The sequence below is a fragment of the Polyodon spathula genome, chromosome 25, assembly GCF_017654505.1.
Source record: "Polyodon spathula isolate WHYD16114869_AA chromosome 25, ASM1765450v1, whole genome shotgun sequence".
Lineage (NCBI taxonomy): Eukaryota > Metazoa > Chordata > Actinopteri > Acipenseriformes > Polyodontidae > Polyodon > Polyodon spathula.
Genome location: NC_054558.1, coordinates 5,533,446 through 5,553,225, shown reverse-complemented (window position 1 = coordinate 5,553,225; position 19,780 = coordinate 5,533,446). Strand labels below are relative to the sequence as shown.

The 19,780-nt window shown below is 45.6% G+C and overlaps 1 protein-coding gene across 4 annotated transcripts in view; it reads left to right on the top strand.

The window, feature by feature from the left end:
- LOC121299786 (signal peptide, CUB and EGF-like domain-containing protein 3) overlaps positions 1–19,780 on the top strand; it is a 54,719-nt gene that overhangs the window by 23,316 nt on the left and 11,623 nt on the right. Inside the window, exons 5-9 of one of the 4 annotated variants that reach the window (XM_041227848.1) lie at positions 7,519–7,641; positions 8,299–8,415; positions 11,865–11,912; positions 15,928–16,044; positions 17,569–17,691. In XM_041227848.1, coding sequence (XP_041083782.1) covers positions 7,519–7,641; positions 8,299–8,415; positions 11,865–11,912; positions 15,928–16,044; positions 17,569–17,691 — 528 coding nt within the window. Of the gene's footprint in view, positions 1–7,515; positions 7,642–8,298; positions 8,416–11,864; positions 11,913–15,927; positions 16,045–17,568; positions 17,692–19,780 lie in introns of all 4 variants that reach the window. The other 3 variants (XM_041227847.1, XM_041227850.1, XM_041227849.1) reach the window with 3 other exon arrangements.

The following is a 19,780-nucleotide window of genomic DNA, read 5'->3' as shown; positions in this document are numbered from 1 at the left end:
TTGCAGAGCCCCTTGCAATGTTCAGTTTTTTGTTTGTGTATTTTGGGATCCTTTTTGATTAATCCAGGGTGGTGCGACTGAAACTACCAGTGTAGAATTTTTTTTTTTATTTTTTTTTATCTTTTTACTAAAATTATTTTTAAACCAGTAATTCACATTGGGGCAGGAGCCCAGCACAACATCTGAAAAAGTCTGTAATCATTAAATGATAAAACGATCCAGAACAAGAGTAGCAAGTATGTTAGCAAGGTAAATATACCCCGCTACGGCCATGGACAAACAGAATGTTAAAAAGTTTCTTTCTGTCTCCCCTTCACTTGGGCTCCTGCCTGTGGGACAATCCCACAGAGAACAGTAACAGCAGAACATAATGAATCTGAATCAATGGCAAAAACCAATTTGCACAGCATCTCTAACAGCGGGCAACATCTCGTAATGCTTTAAAATAGAAGCAGAGTGACTGTGGAGCTGTGTGTGGTGCCGAGTGACAGGCAGACCGTCGGGACTGAGTGATGCTAGTATAGATGCACAGAGACAGCAATTCAATTCCTTTCAATCAGATCACCAGGATGAGACCCCCTGAGATCACGTGGCACGTGATCAAAATAAAACAGCAAGGCAGCTGCCAGTATTGCTGCATGAAATAGGATTAAACCACATCAGTAAAGCAAAACACAAGCAAGGCTGAGTTTCAGCTGGTCGTGTTCTTTTTAAAACTTTGCAAATTAGGCAGAAATGGGCACAGATTTGCCTGAAGCAGCCGAAATGAAATAAAATGTTGTAGTAAGAACTTTAATCTTTTTTTTTTATTTTGGAAAGAAAGATACATTTGCAAAAATGACCGTGCAAATTTGCTCTGGTAAACTTTTATAAAGGTCTGAACCCAGGGACTGAAGAATGCCCATCCCAAGCAATAAGGAGGCAGAAGAAGTGAATGTGCTACCAATTGTGCCACCAGCAGCACCTCTTGCTGTGTTTGGGGTAATCCTCCCTCTCTTGTTAGCTGTTCGGTTTGGTCTTTAAAAGCTGACGCTCCTCCACACGAGGACTGGCAGAGTCTGCCCCTGCTGCGGCAGCATGGATATAATTAAATTCCCTTTGACTGACAAAGCCCCTTCTGGTATGTAATTAAATAATAACGAAATTACCTTGAACGAAATGAATGTGCTGCGCAGATGACTAGATCCAAACAAGACTTAATTATACCCAGCGCACAGATGTCTCCTCTTACTGTTAACCCTTGAGCGAGGAGCTCCTGAGGTACCCTAAAATCAAACCTGGCTGCAGAACAGTGCGCGTTGGTGTTTGCAACCACTGGATTGCAGGCTGCGCTGGAAGTTATTAAAGGTTTTGTGTTTTGAAGGAGCGTTTGTCAATTTGTATCCGCGTCACGTCGGCTCACGAGTTAATTGAAGACTTTTGTTTTCAGACTAAGTAAAATTTTCTGTTTATTGAACTTCTCAAGACTCATTATTGTTCTAGAAGCCAACAGTCTTGAACCGTTTCAAGAATATCAAATGTTACTTAATAAAAAAGTTTTAAAAAAGCAGAAAAAAAAAATCCTGTATGAAAGCCAGCTGAAAACCAGCACAACTGCCAGCTCGGCACGGCTGCAGACTGGTTCTGAAATCCTACTGGAGACCAGCACCAGACCCAGTTCCCCTCCATTAGCTTATTCCTGGTCTCCCATTGAAGCTCGCCATAACTGGTCGTGTTGAGCGCTTCCATGGAATGTTCCAGGAAATGTTTACATTGTCACACAAAACCACTTCCTGTGTTTGGGCTTTTGGCCACCAGACGTTTCCCTCGAGTTTCTCTCCTCGGCGTTCTCAAAGGGATTTTTCCAGCCTTTGCATTCCCAGAGAGACCAGTCCGTGTTTGTGTATTCAGAAAGGAAAATGACATGGGCGCACACACACACTGACACACACTCTCATTGACAAACACATGCACACACTGATACACACGCTCATTGAGGGACACACACACATCCGCTCTCTGAAACACACACACACTGAGACACACACACACACATTCTTATTGACCCGTGCACCCTCAGACACATAAGCACACACACGCACACACACACACTGACGCATACATATTTTCTGACTGACACACTCCACACACTTGCACTGACAAACATCTGTATTTTTGATAATTATTTACTTTTCAGTTCACTTACTGACTGATTTCACAAGCTTGAGCTCGGAGTAGCACTATTGCTTTAAATCAGACAAGCTCACAGTAAAACCCGAAGCCAGCCAGACCGCTATACAACTGGGTCTTATTTCCAACCCTAGTTGTCGTCTCCTTGACCCCTCTGGTTGTAAACACGATGTTATTTCTGAGTGGAAAAAATCTGTAGTGAGTGAATACAGCAGGACAGAGAAGAAACATAGTAATATATTCATACCAACGTTTTAAAGTCTTCAAATTTTTTTTTTTTAATTATAAAGCTCCTTGCAGGTACCCTCTCTCCCATCTGAAAAAAGCAGGAAAGCGTATTGGACTGTTTAGTCGTCTGCTGTGCTGTTTGGGCTGGGCTGACGGCCACAAAATGAAAGCAGTGTGCCTAGGATGAGGTGCGTGAGGGAGCAGGGATTTAACATCCAGGCAGCCTGTGCTGCCTCCCAGACATTGCTCTTGGCTGCTGCTTCTTACGGGTCAGTTTCTTTGCCTTCCCTTGCCACTCCTCATCCGAAGAAGAGACTTTTTTGATCTTGAAAAGCTATTTTTAACATGTTCAGCCGTTGGTTAGTGTCGCCAAAAAAAAAAAAAAAACCTTTTTGTTGTGCAACTCGTGTGCAGACCAGCACATCTCTCCTACTCGGCAGAAGACAATGCAGGATTCAGACGTGCAGAGGGCTCAGGTGAGGTTCAGTTGACACACACAAGTACTGACGCATAAACATACTCACAGACAGACAGACACCATACAATGACACTGACGCATACTGTAGGCACACCCTCTCACTGACTCTCACGGACACACAGTCGCTGGAACTGCTGAACAATCTGGGTCCTCATTCCAGTGCCACCCAGAGATGGAAATAAGCCTCCCATTGCATAGCAGTTCGATCCATTCCTGGTATTACTATGAGTTTAATAAGACACACTGGAACTTGTTACACACCCACTGGGGGTAATCAAGCTGGTATGAAAACCTGGAATGAGTGACAGCTGCTATGCAATCGGAGTCTCGTGTCCACCCCTGCAACCTAATGCAACAACGTGTCAGGGAGGGAAATAGCCTCACAAGGTCAGACGTTGAAGTACAGTTCAGTTTTTTCTCTTCTGATTCCTCTTTGACTTTCATTTCGTTCCCCTGACTCAAACAGTGCTCCACAAAAACCTTCTCATAACTTTTCTACAGAAGAGAGCTCAGGGAGTGATCTGTGTGCCGGGGAGTTTTTTTACAGACCCTGGTAAGCTCTGCTTGATTGGATGGTTTCTGCTGGCCAGCGAGTTGTTTTTACAAGTGGAGAGTCGCTGCTCCATTGCCCAGCAGCCCATGCATAAAACAAGGTGCTTTTCCCGTTCCATGTGATTTAGAGCTAATGTTCTGGTGTGTCGACGCAACCTCGAATGGACTGACCATTAAGGCTGGCCATCAGTCAGGCTTCAAAGACTCCCACAGTGAGGTCTGAGACACCCGACTGCTTTCCCGAAACTGATCCCCAAAGCTCAGCAGTGGTTTCTGCCTCTGCCTGGAGGAAGCTTTATCCTTCAGCCACTCCTTTACAAAAAATGCTTGTGGAGGAGCACTGAGGTTGTTTCCTGAAATGAGGGTGGCGGATGAACCAGCAGCTGACTTTGGAGAATTTCCTTAGATCAAACTACTGCTCAGCATAGCAATTTGGAAGAGCGCGATTTGTCCAGTCCTTCTGTCGTTGGATTTGAATCAATATACCTTCTAAAACTAGATCCCTGGAGCGTTGAACGGGAAAACCATTTTACAAAGCTAGAGCTGTCGACACATGTTTGTATACAAAATTATAAGACAATAATACTGCAGTATTCCAACCTTGCAGCCGTACACAATATGGTCTGGACAGAAAATGTGAAACGCCTACGATTAATTTTCTCATGCCAGTGGAATCTGTGAGAGGTTTCAGCTGCTGCTCTCAATCGCTGGTCCATTTCATCTGAGACTGCACAATAGGGACATTTTAGGCAGCGCTGAAGAATCTAGGTTTTCATCACCAGTAATACACATTGAACAATGGGGTCAGGTCAGCACTGCACACCTGCACAAAGAGGAGAGGAACTTCACTCAAAGCGTAAGACTAGGAATCTACTACACTAATGTGTATATTAAAGGCGCTGCAATTCGCCCTGTTGATGGTGGTATGGCAGGTGCTTTGTTTTTTTTACAATGCCCAGTGCAGCAAGTTGTTAGCACTGCATTGTAAAGTTTTAGTGTGTTATTCAGTGGAGGTTATCCAGGGACGTTCTGAACAGTAGCAGGGCAGCGGGCCCCAGTTCACCAGGCCCAGGCTTTGAAAGAGGTCCCTCAACGTCTGAACGATGGAAAAGCCAGGTTTCGCTCCCGGTAGAGGTTTTGAGTTTCAGTTTGCTGGCATTTTTATTTCTCTATTAAAGTTTTAGTGCCCTATTATCTGAGGAAGGAATGCTGGTTTAAATACAAAGGTAGCTTTATGTTTAGGCTGCTGTTTCCTAGCAACCGGAGAAGCGAACAAAGATATCAGTGAACTCGGAGGGACGCTAGAAAAACACAGCGGAAAGTAGCTGGGAGGGCAGTCCGCTTCCAGCGATTCCTCTTGTTATTGCAGTCTGAGTTCATATGTACAGTTGACCCCGTCTCCGGTGATGTAGGGGTGTCTTCTCGTGCTCCCTTTGGGTGGGTGGTTCTGTCGCCCAGGGGGAAAGGTCAACTGCACAGCGTCTTATCAGTCATCTTCTAGTGAAGGGCGAGGAAGAGCGCACTGTTTTTATTTTGCTTATCTGAAAGAGTACTTATCTCAAAGTGCTACGCGTTGGACTCCCTCTCTGCTCATCCATGACAACGACTAAATATATTACTGGGTATCTCAAGCTTGTGATAACCGCTCAGCTGCATTACTCAGGCAAGTGTTTCAAAGTCCAGTGAGATGTTGGGAGCCGTTGAGGTTTTGTCTGTTAAATCCCATGTCCTCTCAGTTATCTAACGAGGTACTCTCCCACCCACCCACTGCACGGGAGGGGCATGCTGTTTGAATATCCTTTTAAAAAGGTTTCTTTTGCTTGGCTGTGTAATACAGCGCGCTCTGCTAGACAGTGTGAACAAACTCAATCAGTTAAGGGAATCAGACACACGTGGTCCTTATTAATCGGTGACACTGACAAAGGTAATACCCAGTGATACCCAGGCAGCTCTGGGGCTGCTCTCTCTCTCGGTACTGCAAACACTGTCTGGAGAGCCAGCCATCGCTGAGCAGGTGCAGCAGTCTGAACCAGGACCAATCCCAGACATGCCATCCAGCGAGGGGTTCCTTGTTATAAAACTAGTTTTGCTTTCCTAGGGCGATGTCTTTTTCTGTATGATTTGTGAGGTCAAAAATCTAAATATAACAAAACAAAAAACAGATCTGAAGTCATAAAATTCCATGCAATAACAATAACACTACATTCATGAGACGCTTCCAAGACTGTCGAAGTAGGAGACTTTGAATCTTTACATAAATAACACGGCATGCTTAACTGGTTTAGGATGGCTCTTCAGTGAGAGCTTGGCTCTTCAGCCAGCTTCGTGGTTTTACACAAGTAACCCAAGCACTGCAGTTGAGACGTGTGGCAGTAAAACAGCACAGCTGAGGCAGCACCACTACAGCAACAGGGGAGGCTGTGCCCAGTACGCATCCTTGCACATCTATATATCACAGTAGTACCTGACTGAGAATTGCAATAGCAGTCTAATATGGATGTGAAATATGCTGGCAAAGATGCCTCATCAAAACATCTCTATGATAAGGGGAGTGTGCAGCCCTGGGCCCCGGTGCTAATGGATAGGGACGGAGAATCAGGTGATAGCAGTGTCTTGGCTTACCAGAGAGACCCTGGGCAGATTGGCAAGCCTGCTGATTGCTCATCTCATCGGCTGAAAACCGCACAGGAAGAGAGTGTCAGTCTTGTAAATAGCTTTCGTCTGTGCTTAGTGTGATTGAAAGTGCTCACCCAGAATTAACCCTGTGGCTGAAAAAGGCACTGTGTGTGGAGCGCAGTTCTGCAAAACCTGCTCCCAGCTTTCAGACCTCTCCCAGTGCAGGAGATGCAAACCACAGCTGAAAGTTTCAGACACCCTGACCTGCAGGGCTGCACAGCGCAGAGCAGAGGATGAGGTTGTGCAGTGCTACACACACACACACACACACACACAAGGGCAAACCAGTGCAAGCATGCACCTATGCTCTGGAATTTCTACATTTTAAAACCTGCATTGTGTCTTAATTCGTGTCTATTTGTTTATAGCATTCCGCGTAGCTATCTGTTTATCTGTCTGTCTGTCTATGCATGTTGTGTTACTCAGCCTGTCAAGCTTTCTTCATCTCATGCAACAGAACTTTAATAAACTACTCTGTGTTTAATGATACTGAAGTACAGTATGTGATGTTGGAAAACTGGGAATCGGACCAAATGCATTCTTGAATGACAGGTTTATTTAAAAAGTTGTTTTAGGAACTGTCTGAATTTAAATGTTACCAACTTTTGCATTTGTACAGCAACTGCAGATGAGTAAAAAGGCAGAATGCACAGTAACAGCAAAACATAGAGTGGAGAGAGAGAGGGTCTTCACGCTGTGCTGGAACTGAGGACATTATAAGATCTGTGGGGGTCTCCCAGCGGCTCCCCTAGTAAAAGCACGGCCGTGTGGTGTGCAGGGTGAGGCGTACACAGGGGTGCTGGGTCGCGTCCTGGCTGTGCGAAGTCACCGGTTTGCACTGGGGATTCCAGAGGGAGCGTCGCATTGGCTCTGGTGCTACTGCTTGTTAGGGAGGCAAAACCAGCAGGGACTGTTTCTCCTCATCGCTGTACAGCGGACTCTACCGGCCAGGCGCCCAGTGAGCTCAGAGCGGACACCTGCAGGGCTGGCCTCTGTCCTCCAGAGGCCGATAGCTCGCTGATCTCCACTTCTCCTGAGCCGTGTGAGGAGATGAAATAATTGGGCACTCTAAATAAAAAGAAATAGAAAAGTTGAATGTGTATGTCCTGTAGAGAGGGTTACCAGACATCCTGTTTTACTAATTCTGATTATGTCTTTAATAAATCATGTTGTGTTTAATTCCTGCACCATGGCTAGTTTTTTTCTGTTATTATATACTTATATTAACTGCTTCACAGTTGCTACAGCTTCAATGTATTGAGGGGGGGGTGCCCCAGTTTTTCACTGTGTAGATCTGGTAACCCTACCTGTAAGTGCATGCTGTGGTACGTGTCTCTCAGAAGAGAGTCATGTTGGTAGGCCTGCTCTTCACGATGCTAATGGAGCTGTGTGGCTGTGTGTGTGTCTCTCAGAAGGAATGAACTGTATGAACAAGAACCACGGCTGCACGCACATCTGCCGCGAGACCCCCCGGGGAGGCATCGCCTGCGAGTGCAGACCTGGGTTCCACCTCACCAAGAACCAGAGGGACTGCAAGCGTAAGTGAGCCACTTCTGGAAATCTTTCAGTTCTGTTTTAATTCAAAGTAGGATGAGGGGGCGTTGTCGGTGTTTGGATAAGGGATCTCGGAGCGGGGGGTGGGGGGGGCTCTGTAATTGAAGCAGTGTTCCCGCTCCACTGCCACAGGTGTATTCACAGCCAGCAGATTGTTTGAATAGCCAGGCTCTGCACTGTGTGTTTAACACCCCCTCTCCCTCCCTCACCCCCCACCCCCCCTATAGGAATATTAGCTGGAACTATTGCATACTAACAAGGACTGATCCAGAGGCACCAACTGTGGCTCTCAGCTATAAATACTGAAGCATGGGAGAGTTCAGCCAGCCCTTGGTGTGTTTGTTCAGGATTATATTAGGAGTGGATACCTTTGGCTCTGGAAGGGATAAAGCGCTAGCAATAGTAGATCATCTGTAAGGCTGTATTTTATTTTTTTTTTTTTGTCTTTTGAGGACCTTAAGAAAGTCTCTTCTAGTATTGCTAAACGTCAATGTAATCCTAACCAATAAACAGCTTCAGCATGCTGTGGGTTGGGTTCAAGGAGATGTACTTTTTGCCTAGTACATTGTAATGTGTTATATATCCCATGCATGTTACTGACCAGCCGTGTTCTGTTCTTTGTACTCCCTTGGGTCTTCCAGTGACGTGTAACTATGGCAACGGGGGCTGCCAGCACACATGCGACGACACGGATCAAGGACCCAAGTGTGGCTGCCACATTAAATTCGCTCTGCACTCTGACGGCAAGACTTGCATAGGTCAGTGACTGCCAGAGGAGGGGGTGGGGTTTGGGGGTGTCTTGACAAACTGTTTGGTCTGGGGTGCTGTCAGTCAGTGATGTTAAGATGTGTTTAGCAGGGATAGAAATAGGACTCCCATTGCATAGCAGTTTGATCCATTCCTGGTTTTATTAAAAAAACACACCTGAGCTTGTTACCCATATACTAACATGCTAATCAAGCTTGAAGTAAAACCAGGAATGAGTGAAACTGCTCTGCAATAGGAGTCTTATTTCCCTCCCTGTAAAAATATAAACATAGGCGTTTCCTGTAAACTCTACAGCTATAAACGAAACACATTCCCCACAGTTTCATCATTGAATATTTTATCAAATACATTTTTTTTTTAAGCTGACCAAACACTTTGTCTTACTGTATTGTGGGTGAGACATTGATGTGTAGAGAAGATTCTTAATTTGTTATAAAAGTCACAAATTTCACATCCAGCAACAAGTATGTATGTATGTACGTGTGTATGTATGTATGCGTGTGTGTATGTATGTATCAATCTAAAGTATTTTGAGTTTAGCAGTCCTCTCTCTCTCTCTCTTATCTAAGACTGCCTTTCTGAGGTCAAAGCGTGTCTCTTCCAGGATATACAGTTGAAACGACACACATTGTGTTCGGAAGGAAACTTGATGTTTAAGCATGTCCTAAACCAGGTTTTGTGGTTTTGTAATGTAACTGACGTTGACTAGGGGCTAGACTGAGCACTCGAAACTCGTGTCACTTGAGCCAGATCTCAGCCCCAGTTTTGTTAAGAGGTAAAACGCATTAAAGCAGAGTGAAATAGTAGCCACTATTTTCGGAAATGTTTCAGGTTCACGAAAAAGCTGTAGAATCATTTTAAAAAATACTAAACTACATATACAAATGATGGTAAAAAACCCCACATCGCCACACCAGCAGTGTTAATCAAACACACTTTAAATTGAACTGTCTTTTTGAACTCCCATTAAAGGCTGCAGCCGGGACTGGGGAACGCTAGCGTGCTTAAAGAAAGCAGGCCCTGGTTGTTGTGCGTTTGAAATAAAGGAACACGTTTTGCGTGTTCTGAGCTTCGCAGCGGCGCCTGGCAGAGCGGCGGGAGCGCAGGCTTAGACATTGCGGTTGGAGGAGAGGAGGAGGAGGAAGAGGAGGAGGACGGTTGGGTCCATGTGCTGTTCCCACACGTTTCAGATTTGAAAGAGTTCTCTTAGTAGACTCTGATAAGCTACTGTTGGATTGTATAAGAGGCTTTTACAGCACTGTGTTGCATCAATCACCTATCCATGACAATCTAGGGGGCTCGCTAGTGCTGCAGAATGCTCTAATAAAACCCAGTTGTGGTTTATCTCAACAGAGCATCGTTTTATCAGATAATCCTCAAGGTAATAAAATTAGACAAGCATTCCGTGTTTGCTTTGAAGGCTGTTACAAGGAATTTAAAAGGTTTTTGGTATTCATCGGGAAACCTGTCTCTTGTAAGTTTCTGAATGGAGTTCGAAGTACTGTTCTCGTGTTCAGACACTGTGCACAGGGGTCCTGAACAGATCCCATAGCCCTTTGAGAAACAGTGAAGCAGACAGTGGCGGAAGAAGGTCTGGATTACAGTGCATGAGGACAGGATTTCTGTGTAGAGCTGAACAAGCTCCCCTCCCTCTCTCCCAGGGCAGGCTTCCAACATCTTTACACATAACTTCATGTGGAAGTACTCAGGTAGCTAGTGCAGCAAAGCGTAAACACCTCCAAATAGCAGGCAGATGCAAGGCAGCTCAGGAACTCAGATTGTCATCAATCAAGCCCCTTGGATTTGTGTGTGTGTGTGTGTGTGTGTGTGGATAGAGAGTGTGCCAGTGGGTGTTGGTTGGGCATGTTCATGGGCACTACAAGTGTACATGTGTGTTTCCTCTCTGATCGAAGCCAGTGGAAGGTTTGGAGTTAGGGGTAGATATCTACTGTGGAGCTTTCTTTGTTTTTCAAACCCTTTACACTGATTGTAATGTGCGAATTAGGCAATGATTAGCTGATACAGTAATGCTGAGGGCTTGCTTCACTTTTTATTAGGCACGTCGGAAAACATAAGCGAGGACAAGGAGGCACAGCGAGGACAGTGATGGCCCTTGCTTAGATTGAACTCTTAAAACAAACAAAAATGCTTTGATTTTAAACTTTGTCTACCCTCTACTTTCACTGTACACAGAGTGTTTTTCAGTTAATGTAATGTCCCCTCTGGCATAGTAAAGGGAATCTGTGTGTGTGTGTGTGTGTGTGTGTGTGTGTGTATGGATGTCACTGCCAGTGTTTTTGTACCTAGATAACCCATTTACTAATAGAACTAATATACGTTACAAATATTAATGTACTGCAGTAACACATTACCTTTCCTCTTTGTCTCTTTGCCTTACATCTAAACTCTAAACGATATCAGCCTACGTCCCAGGCACAGTGTAGTCCTGCCAAGTTCCACAGCTCTAACCACTAGGCTACACCGACTCCCTCCCTCCCAGTCCCTTAGCTCTGACCACTAGGCCACACAGTCTTCTAGTGCTGTAGCTCTAACCTAGCCAGAGAGTCACCTAATCCACCTCTAGCAACTCAATCCTGCTGCCTACCTCCCAGTCCCTCTGCTCTAACCACCGTGCCACGTCTTTTAGCTAAAGCCACTGTACATGGAAAAAACTAGGAAAAAAAAAAAAAGATTAAATATTCCCTATAAAATTGAATTTAGAAAATGTTTGGCACCATCTGGGTGCATCAGCTGTCCCCCTGCCGCTCCCAGTGTGAGCTGTCGCAGGTCACAGAAACTGGTCTCACTCTACCGTAGCAGCGCAGGAACACGCCATCTGCCCGCTGTTGTGTGGGCAGGCTGTCTGCCCGCTTAGCGTTCGTGAGGCTTCCTTCCAGGCCTGCATCTTTTTCAACACTTTTTTTTTTTTTTTTCCAACTCCTTTTAACCCTCTGCTCTGATTTAACTGGATTGATTGGGTGTAACAGTTAATAAAGCCCCCCTGCTCTTGGCATGAGTGGTGTAACGGCAGTGCGTTCTCCCCCAGCTGTGCAAATTGGCATGGAATCTAATCTAAACTAGTAGTGACTGTATCACCCTGTGCAAACATACAGCATCGTACATACATACATACCTCTCCAAACTAGAGCTTGTGCTGTAGTTGTTTGTGCCAAACTTGAAATCACTTCCAGGATATGCTGATTCTCTTTTTAAGTTTCAGCGTTGACTGGATTTGGGAAACGACGAGAGTTTAACATAGCTGAAAACACCCCCCAAAAAAAGTCAGAGCTGTAACTGCAGTGATAACTAATCATCCAGACAATAAGAGGTTGCTGTGTATCCAGTCATAACTTGAGCATGTCGAGGGATGGCAGAAGCACTGTCCAGGTGGCCAGGGCAGCTCTGCAGCACTAAACCAGTGTTTTTATAATGTGTGCAGGCGAGAGGAGTGTCCAGCAGCAGGCATCCCCCCAGCAGTTACCCAATGGTAAATATTTCTGTTCTCTGTCTTGGACGTGGTTTAACTGTAGACTGACCTCCTGACAGCGGCTATGGGTGTGCAGAGATACTAACCATCGCACTGCATTGTAAGGGGACTGTACTCTCTACCCTTTCCCAGGCTCACTGTGAATGCTGCTTCAATGCAAACTCACACAAACTCTGTGTAAAGATCACTGCACTTCAAAACAGCACATTTATTTCCTGAGTTAGGAACCTCACAGTTACCCGCTGAACGGTCAACGCATCGCTCAGGAGACGCGGGAAACCCCAGGCTGGGGAATCGTCCAGGTAAACACACCTCTCCTGGCTCTCCTCCATCTCGTTATCCTGCAGGTTACTGGAGGAGCCCTTCCATTGAGAGCGATACCAGTTTCAGAGTTGCAGGCGTTTCGTTGCCATGCTGCTGTAATTCAGTTACAGACAGCAGGGATGGAAATAAGACTGCCATCTCAATTCCAGGAGATTCACTGCTGTAGCTTCTGCAAAGTGAACCCCAACGTGAACCTGTAGCTATGCAGTGGGAGTCTTGTAGGAGACTGCAAACACAGTGCAGCTCAGCTGAATTCTAATTGCAGTGTTTTCTGCAGATGCTGTGACCTTGCCTGTAGTTTATGCTTCAGTCATTTGCTCTATGCACGCGACCACAGGACACCCCTCTTTCAAGCCCCAGACTCGCGCCCTCCTTACTGCGGCGAAAGATCATTAAATAAAGAGAACTAATTGAAAGAACACATTTGCACATGTTTTAAAGGATTGAAACAGCATTCACAACACTTTGAACACGTCACCCTTAAAATAAAAGATCACAGACTAACTGCATGCTTGCAATTAACACTGCTCTTTGCATGTGGATCAGGCCAGGGAAATCCCCTACTCCCCCTTTATGTAATCTATCTGTATTTATCTTTTCCGTTATTTATGTTGCGTGTGTGTTTTTATGTTATTGACTAAGGACTGTAGTGTTTGTAAAGGGTGAAGATTTGGCTGAAGATGGAGGATGCAGGTTGTGCACGGAGGGCAGGCGTGCCCTGATTTCTTCAGTGCCTAGAGGGGGATTGACCGGACTGCATGCTGATCCTCTCTGACCTGTCTGTAGGTCAGGTACACACACCAGGGTGTAGTACAGGGCTTCACCACTGGGGGTGGTGGTTCACAACTCCTCACTGCCCACAGATGGTTGCAGCCTGCGGCTTCAGTTTTGATTGGTTCATCCACCCACCTTTGTTGCAAGGTTAAACGATGCCAATGCTCTGGATGTGGTAAAGTACCGACGCTCGGCACAGCTCGAGGTAAACATCCCTGCTAGACCCGGGTTACCCGCTGTACATGCGCAGAGCAGTGACGCCACCTGTAGCCTTGATTTACCACATCAGTTGGCATCTTCCCTTTCACCGCCGCTGTACTAAGTGTGTGTCCCACTGTCTTTGCCGTGCTTGCCTGTGCTTTACATTGTTGTTTTCGCTCTGTTTTCGTGCACTTTGCTTTCTACACACCGTTCAGTTTTTATAAGAACCGTGCACAGCTTCTCACTCGTAAAATCATGGCGAGGAACGCTTCAGCAAACAAGATGTTTGTCTGCCAGAATAACGTCCCGTCTCTCAGACCCTGATGTTCAGCAATCGTGGATGAACGTAAAACCAGGTTGTCGGTGCTGAAGATCAGTGCTAATCTGGGTCTGTGAAGCAGGGCGTATGATGCTGCTTTAGTCTTTGTCCAGATGTTAATGGTAGGCGGATGAATCAGTCAGGCTTTGCTGAGCTTTTAGCCACTACTGAACATTCTAGCTGCTGTGGATCTCTACTGCAGTCGTGCAAGAAGCCAGGAACCAATTAGAACAGAATCTCCTTTTAACCCTCTAGCATGAATTATCCAGCCAACGGCTTTCAGTACAATATGCCAGGGGAGCGCTCTCCTTAGTGGTAGAACAATATGCATCCTGTACTGGTTGAAAGGGGAAAGCCCTTCGCATCACTCGGTTCCAGTTAGGTTAAGCAGGCTATATAACCATAACAGAAACCAGTTATCTTCATACCGTACTATATAACTTTAAGTGTTGAAGTAAGCTTCATGGCACCATGGTATCCATTCAAGCTGTGAGTAGGGCTCTAATGGAGCTGTTCTGCATAGTGGCAGCCAGTCTGCACTATGGGAAGACTGATATAGTGTGTGCCAATGAGGGTATCCTTACTCAACTACAGAAAACACAGTGGTTTTCAATCTACACGAAGTGCCAAGCTGACAGTGTGCCCAGGGGGCTCACTAATCTACACTGCCAGCAACAGGACAGAAGTAAGAGTTGAGCATTCAGCTGCAGGAAAGCAATTCAAGGGCATCTGTCCCAACACCTTTAACACAAGCGTAGTGCAGTGAGATCGCTATGCCGAGTGTTACAGTGACCCTTGCAGAGAGACTAGCTGGCCAGCTATAGTGTGCATGTTTAAGCGTTCCTTAGCAGCAAGATTGGATTGAAATCCTAAGGGGCAGAGTCAAGGTTAACCCAAGTCGCTGTTTCAAGCAGAGTAGAACTGGAGAACGCTTGGACACTGGGTATAACTAACCACAGGAGGTTGCAAGTAGGACTAACGTGTGGACTAGTTTACCAGGTGAGGATGCAGCAGGCAAAGCAGAAGTTTCATTTGGAAACCCTGCAGCTAACAAGGGGTTAGAATTGATTCGGTCGAGCGGTCTCTTCACATTCCCGGCACTTCTCCTGTTCTTGTGTGTTTATGAATCTCTTATTACACCCTCTTATGCGATAGTGTTTTTCCAAAGCATCGTTACCGCAGATCAAGACCCCGGAGCTACATGCCAGAGTTAACTGTCCTTTTTGGGTCTGTTTATTAAAAAAAAAAAAAAAAAAAAATGTATCCTCTTGAGACAAAGGCTATGGAAAACAAGGGAGACGCGATTTAGAGAGTGTTGTTTGTTCTGAGAAAAACGCAGTTTAATCCAGTGAAATCCCTTCCTGATTCCCTCTTCGTTTTTTTTTTTTTATGCTGTGATTGTGATGGAGAATAAGCGTTGCCATTGTGTGAGCTGTGGCTGCCGCGTGTGTGGTTTTCATGACTAAGCCTGAGTCAATGTTCTGAAACCGGACTGGACCACCGGCCTGGGGGGGGCTGTCTGAGGCTACCATTTCCCAGGGGTTGGAGGGGTGGTTGTTTTCATCACTGTCTCGGGTCCTGTATTGGTGGTAATGGTTCTCAGGAGCAATAAAGTTCCAGCCACAGTAGTACTGTACTGCAAATACAACAAATCGGATTTTGACAAAGAATGGTCTCTCAAAAATCTGAACCAGTACACAATGCTGAGCAATACCAGTGCTAATGAGCTCAGGTGTCAGGATGAGTTCCATTGCTGGCAATGCCGTGGTCTGCTAAAGGGTCTTCACAGTATTGTTGTAGGGTAAAACTACACTTAGCAATAATGATCATTACTCTAAACTGGACTGCAATGATTTTTTTGTGATTTTTGTGATTTTTTTAACTGCTTCTAAGGAAGATTTATTCTTCTCTCTGAGCTTAGAGGAAGCCCCCAAACACTCATGAAGTCGTTTGATTGCATGGAGGTAAGATGGGTCAGTTTGGCACAGTTTAATTATTATAAACCATGTCGCCACGCTCACAATAGCTAAACGGGAGAACGTTCCAGAACATTCCATTGACCTCGTCTTTTCTGGTTATGAGAGTCCTACATACATAATTGAGGGACTGCGACAGTTGATTCAGGAGTGAACTGTTTTAAGCTCTTCCTGAGTACAAGTGATTTATAATAAGTTAACATGTCGTGTGCAAGGTCTCCTGGTGTATTATAACAGGCATCATTCTGCACAGGAGAATGTTTCTCATTGTGCAATGAGAGACCCCCTACACACACCGTTATGAAGTGGCGAATGGATCGGTTCTAGCTGGCTGGATGAGGATGGCTCCAGTCTGTGGGCTGGTGTCTGTTTTGACAGCAGAGGTACTGACTTGCTTGGTGTGTTTGTTTTTATTCTGCAGAGACCTGCGCTGTGAACAATGGCGGCTGTGACAGCACGTGTCACGATGCTGTGACGGGGGTACGGTGCAGCTGTCCCGTGGGATTCACCCTGCAGCCGGACCGCAAGACATGCAAAGGTACTGCCCCTTGTAAACCAAAAGACGGGTCTGGGTTACCAGCTGAGGCTGCAGCAGCTGAAGCAGCAGTTTCATTCAGGGAGTTGGACGCTAACGAGGGTCCTGCAGCAGTATGTGTAAAAAAGATTCTGGCAGATCCCTCACGCTCCTTTGCTGCACAGAGAATGCATTGCGAAAGCAAAAAACTGGCCGTGCTTTCACTGCAGGGTACACTGCAGCAGTGAAGGTGTGTGTGCTCCTCTACCCTTCACTCTAATCAGCACTCGCAGCACACAGCTCGCAGGGGCTTGTGTTGAGCTGCGCTGACTGTCACCTCCTTACCTGGGATCCAACTGGAAGAAAAGCAGAGGCATACCTCTGACAGCCGGCCTGCCCTTGTAACTGAGGGTTTAATCCCAGAGGGGAGGAGTTGCTTGTGAGTCTATAGAATCCACCCACTAGAGTGACATTCCAGCATTTTTTGAAAGAAGGAGTAAATGAAGGTGGTGGGGGGGGGTTATTCAACACCTCCAGCAGCCAATGAGGTTCGGATTAGAGGGTGTGGCGAATCAGAGGGGTGATTCAATTATTCAACCGTGCTTCATCTCCAGTGTGGTCTAGGGGTTAGAGCTGAGGGACTGGGAGACAGTGGAGACTAGTCTAGGGGTTAGAGCTGAGAGACTGGGAGAAAAGTAGTTCTATCCAAGCAGCCTGGGGACCATCGTTTTGAAATATAATAATAATAATTTTTTTAAATGCACTTCATGAGCACTGGGCGAGGTGAATAAGATATCTTTCATTCGACACTGCAGTGAGATAATGACACAGCGCCCCCCGGGGGTGATGTTTTTAATGAGTGCTGCTGGATGTTTTTTCTGCAGACAATAGTTGTGCATTCTACACCGTGCCAGCAAGCCAAGGCAAATTTGATGAGAGCGAGTATGAAAGAGCTTTAATTGCTTTGAACTGGGGGGGGGGTTGCCATTTCAGACAAGACACTGGTACCGGGATAGCAGCAGCACATCAGGAAGACTTTCTTTGCATTATTATTTTTATTTATTATTTGTTGCCAATAGAAAGTGTCTTTGGGCGCTAATGCAGACGGGAATTTAAAAGGTCAATAGGATTTTGCTGCCCATAGAAAGGCACCACTGAGAAGTGCTTTAAAAAGGGCAGCTTGCTGCTTGGCACCAGCAGGCTTTGTTCTGGCTGAATTTCTAAGCGTTTCTGTTGTCACTGTGGGTTTCATTGCCTGGTGCCATGCATCTTTTAAGCTTTCTGCACAGATGGGCGGAAAAATAATCTGGGCAGCTAACTTTCTAACGCTATACAAAGCAACCAAAAAAACAAAGAAAAAAAAACAAGAAATTAGCTTGGTGTACAATTTATTATTGTAGATTTATGAAAGGTCCCAAAACCACGAAGGGCCTCATAACTTATAAATGTGTATTATTAGAAGCATTCCAGGCAGCCTGGCTGGGTGTGCATGGCCAGCTTGGGCGTGGCGCTCGTTCCCTGCTTTAACCCCTGCTGTTCTTCATCCAGATATTGACGAGTGCCGGCTGAACAACGGTGGCTGTGATCACGTGTGCCGCAACACAGTGGGGAGCTTCGAGTGCAGCTGCAAGAAGGGCTACAAACTGCTCACCAACGAGAGGACCTGTCAAGGTAGGACAGCTATGGGGTCACAGCGGTACGAATACAGCTGTGCGCAAACATTGCGCTTCACCTGATGCAAAACGCTTGGCCATGGTTGTGCAGGAATGCACACTTGCACAGTGTCTGGGCATTTGAGCTTTGTTAGGCACACAATGCTGTGCTCCCTGGTAGTGTCTTCGCAGTCGTGAATTGTGCATGTGCTATAGTGTATAAAGACCACAGAAACTATAGCTGTGTCAACTCATAGATCTATCAGTCGCCAGCGTGTGGGTTTATCCAACAAGGCGGTCAAAGGTTGTAACCTTATACACATTTTCATCACTGCTGATATACAAGTGAAACAGCGATTATGAAGAAGAATCGCCTGACCCCAGAGCTCGCTGGCCGAGGTGTGACTAAGGCCTGAATTCAATCAAAGTTATGGCATCGCTCTAAGATTTAATCCAGCTCTAATTGAGGTTGTCATGAAGCCTGTAATGTTTTCTTTTAGGAGCGAGGCTGCTACAGTGCTGCTGTAATTCTTTAAAAAAACTATTAAGGGGAAGGTTAGGGAACCAGGCGCATACAGAATGCCGTGCTGGGCACTCTCTTTCAACATTTCCAAAGATCTCTCTGTATTTATTGTATTCCAGAGACTAGATTAAATAAGTGTTACTGTTTCTATAAGGAAAAACAACCTGCCCCTCCGCCCCCCCCTCCCCTCGCCCCCTCTCCAGACACTGTCTGCGTAAACAGCCATGTGGAAGCACACCCAGGCATGTTTGTAACTCACTTTTTAACAGGAGTGCTCTGGGAGATGGCCAATAAATAAATACAGATTCCCCAGCTCCCACAGGTACAAGAAAAAAAAACAGCCAGCCCCCCCTTAGGACTTCCAAATGAAATAGTTTCCTTTCTTAATCCTAAAGTAGCACTCAGCCCGCAGAGAGAAAGAGAAGGCAACACCTACTTTCTTGCGTGGAATCTCACTGTGTTGTCTTTTAAGCTTACCCTTGCCAGAAGTTCACATCAGACAGGGTTATGTATTCTTTTTTTGGTTAAACTTCCTCTCCGGGTTTGTACCGCGTAGCTAGGGGCCCCCCGCTGGGGTCGAAGGTCCTCGAAGGAGGTGTTGTGTTAGCGCTGTGTGCAGTTCAGTGGCGTAGAGCCGTGTTTGTTTTCATAGCGCTGACACAGAATCAAACAAGTCACGCTGCCTGGAGCAGATCGTTTTCTTTAGCATTGCCTGTTTGCAACCTGACTGATTCACTGATTTCATCTGATCACATAACACTATAGCTGTGTCTAACGCTGTTATCTGCTTTCCAAACAACTACATCTTCAAAATACTTTCTTCGACTAGATTTAGGAGTTAAAGCTTCTTGTAAACACATTAAGGACTTATATAAGGCTATTTATGATATGCACCAAGCAATAATGTAAAGCAATCATGCTCAGTTTACACCAATATAAAATCCCTTGCTGTCTGTTCCTTCATCCTTAGCCTTCAGTGCACAGAGTGAAGACCTAGCTGGCAGCCCATTGAGTTCATGTGAATGTTATTTTAGCTTCTCCAGCAGTGATATTGCAACGCTAAAAATAAGTTAATACAAACATAATTGTGAAAACGAACTTAAAAAGCGACCCTGTCTTAAAGGTGAGCACCCTGCAGACGGGCCTCTTGTCGGCGACCCCGTACTTTGCCCCGAGTGTTTCCCAGGGCCCAAACAGGTTTCTGTGACAACCGTTAAAAAAAATGTAAAAGGGGGGGGGGGGAGTTTGGATAACGTCTGGTGCAAATATTTCTCGGGCAAGCATGCTTGCTGATCTTCCCAGTCAAAACATAGGCGTTTTCAGTGACAACACAAATCTTCAGCTGCCACTCATAAAACAGACAAAACAGGCATTGCCATCAAACAATGCCTGTTATATCATAGAAAGGACTTCCTCAGTCTAAGTTCTAAAACTGTAGACTGTCCTAAGCTGATATTGACACCACATTGTCGGTCTGACCTGTTAGGGGGATGTCATTTTCATCTAGTTTTAACAACTTAAGAATCTTGAAATGAGACCGTGGTTAAAAATAGCTAACACCCACTTCGGGGCAATTTATTTAGGT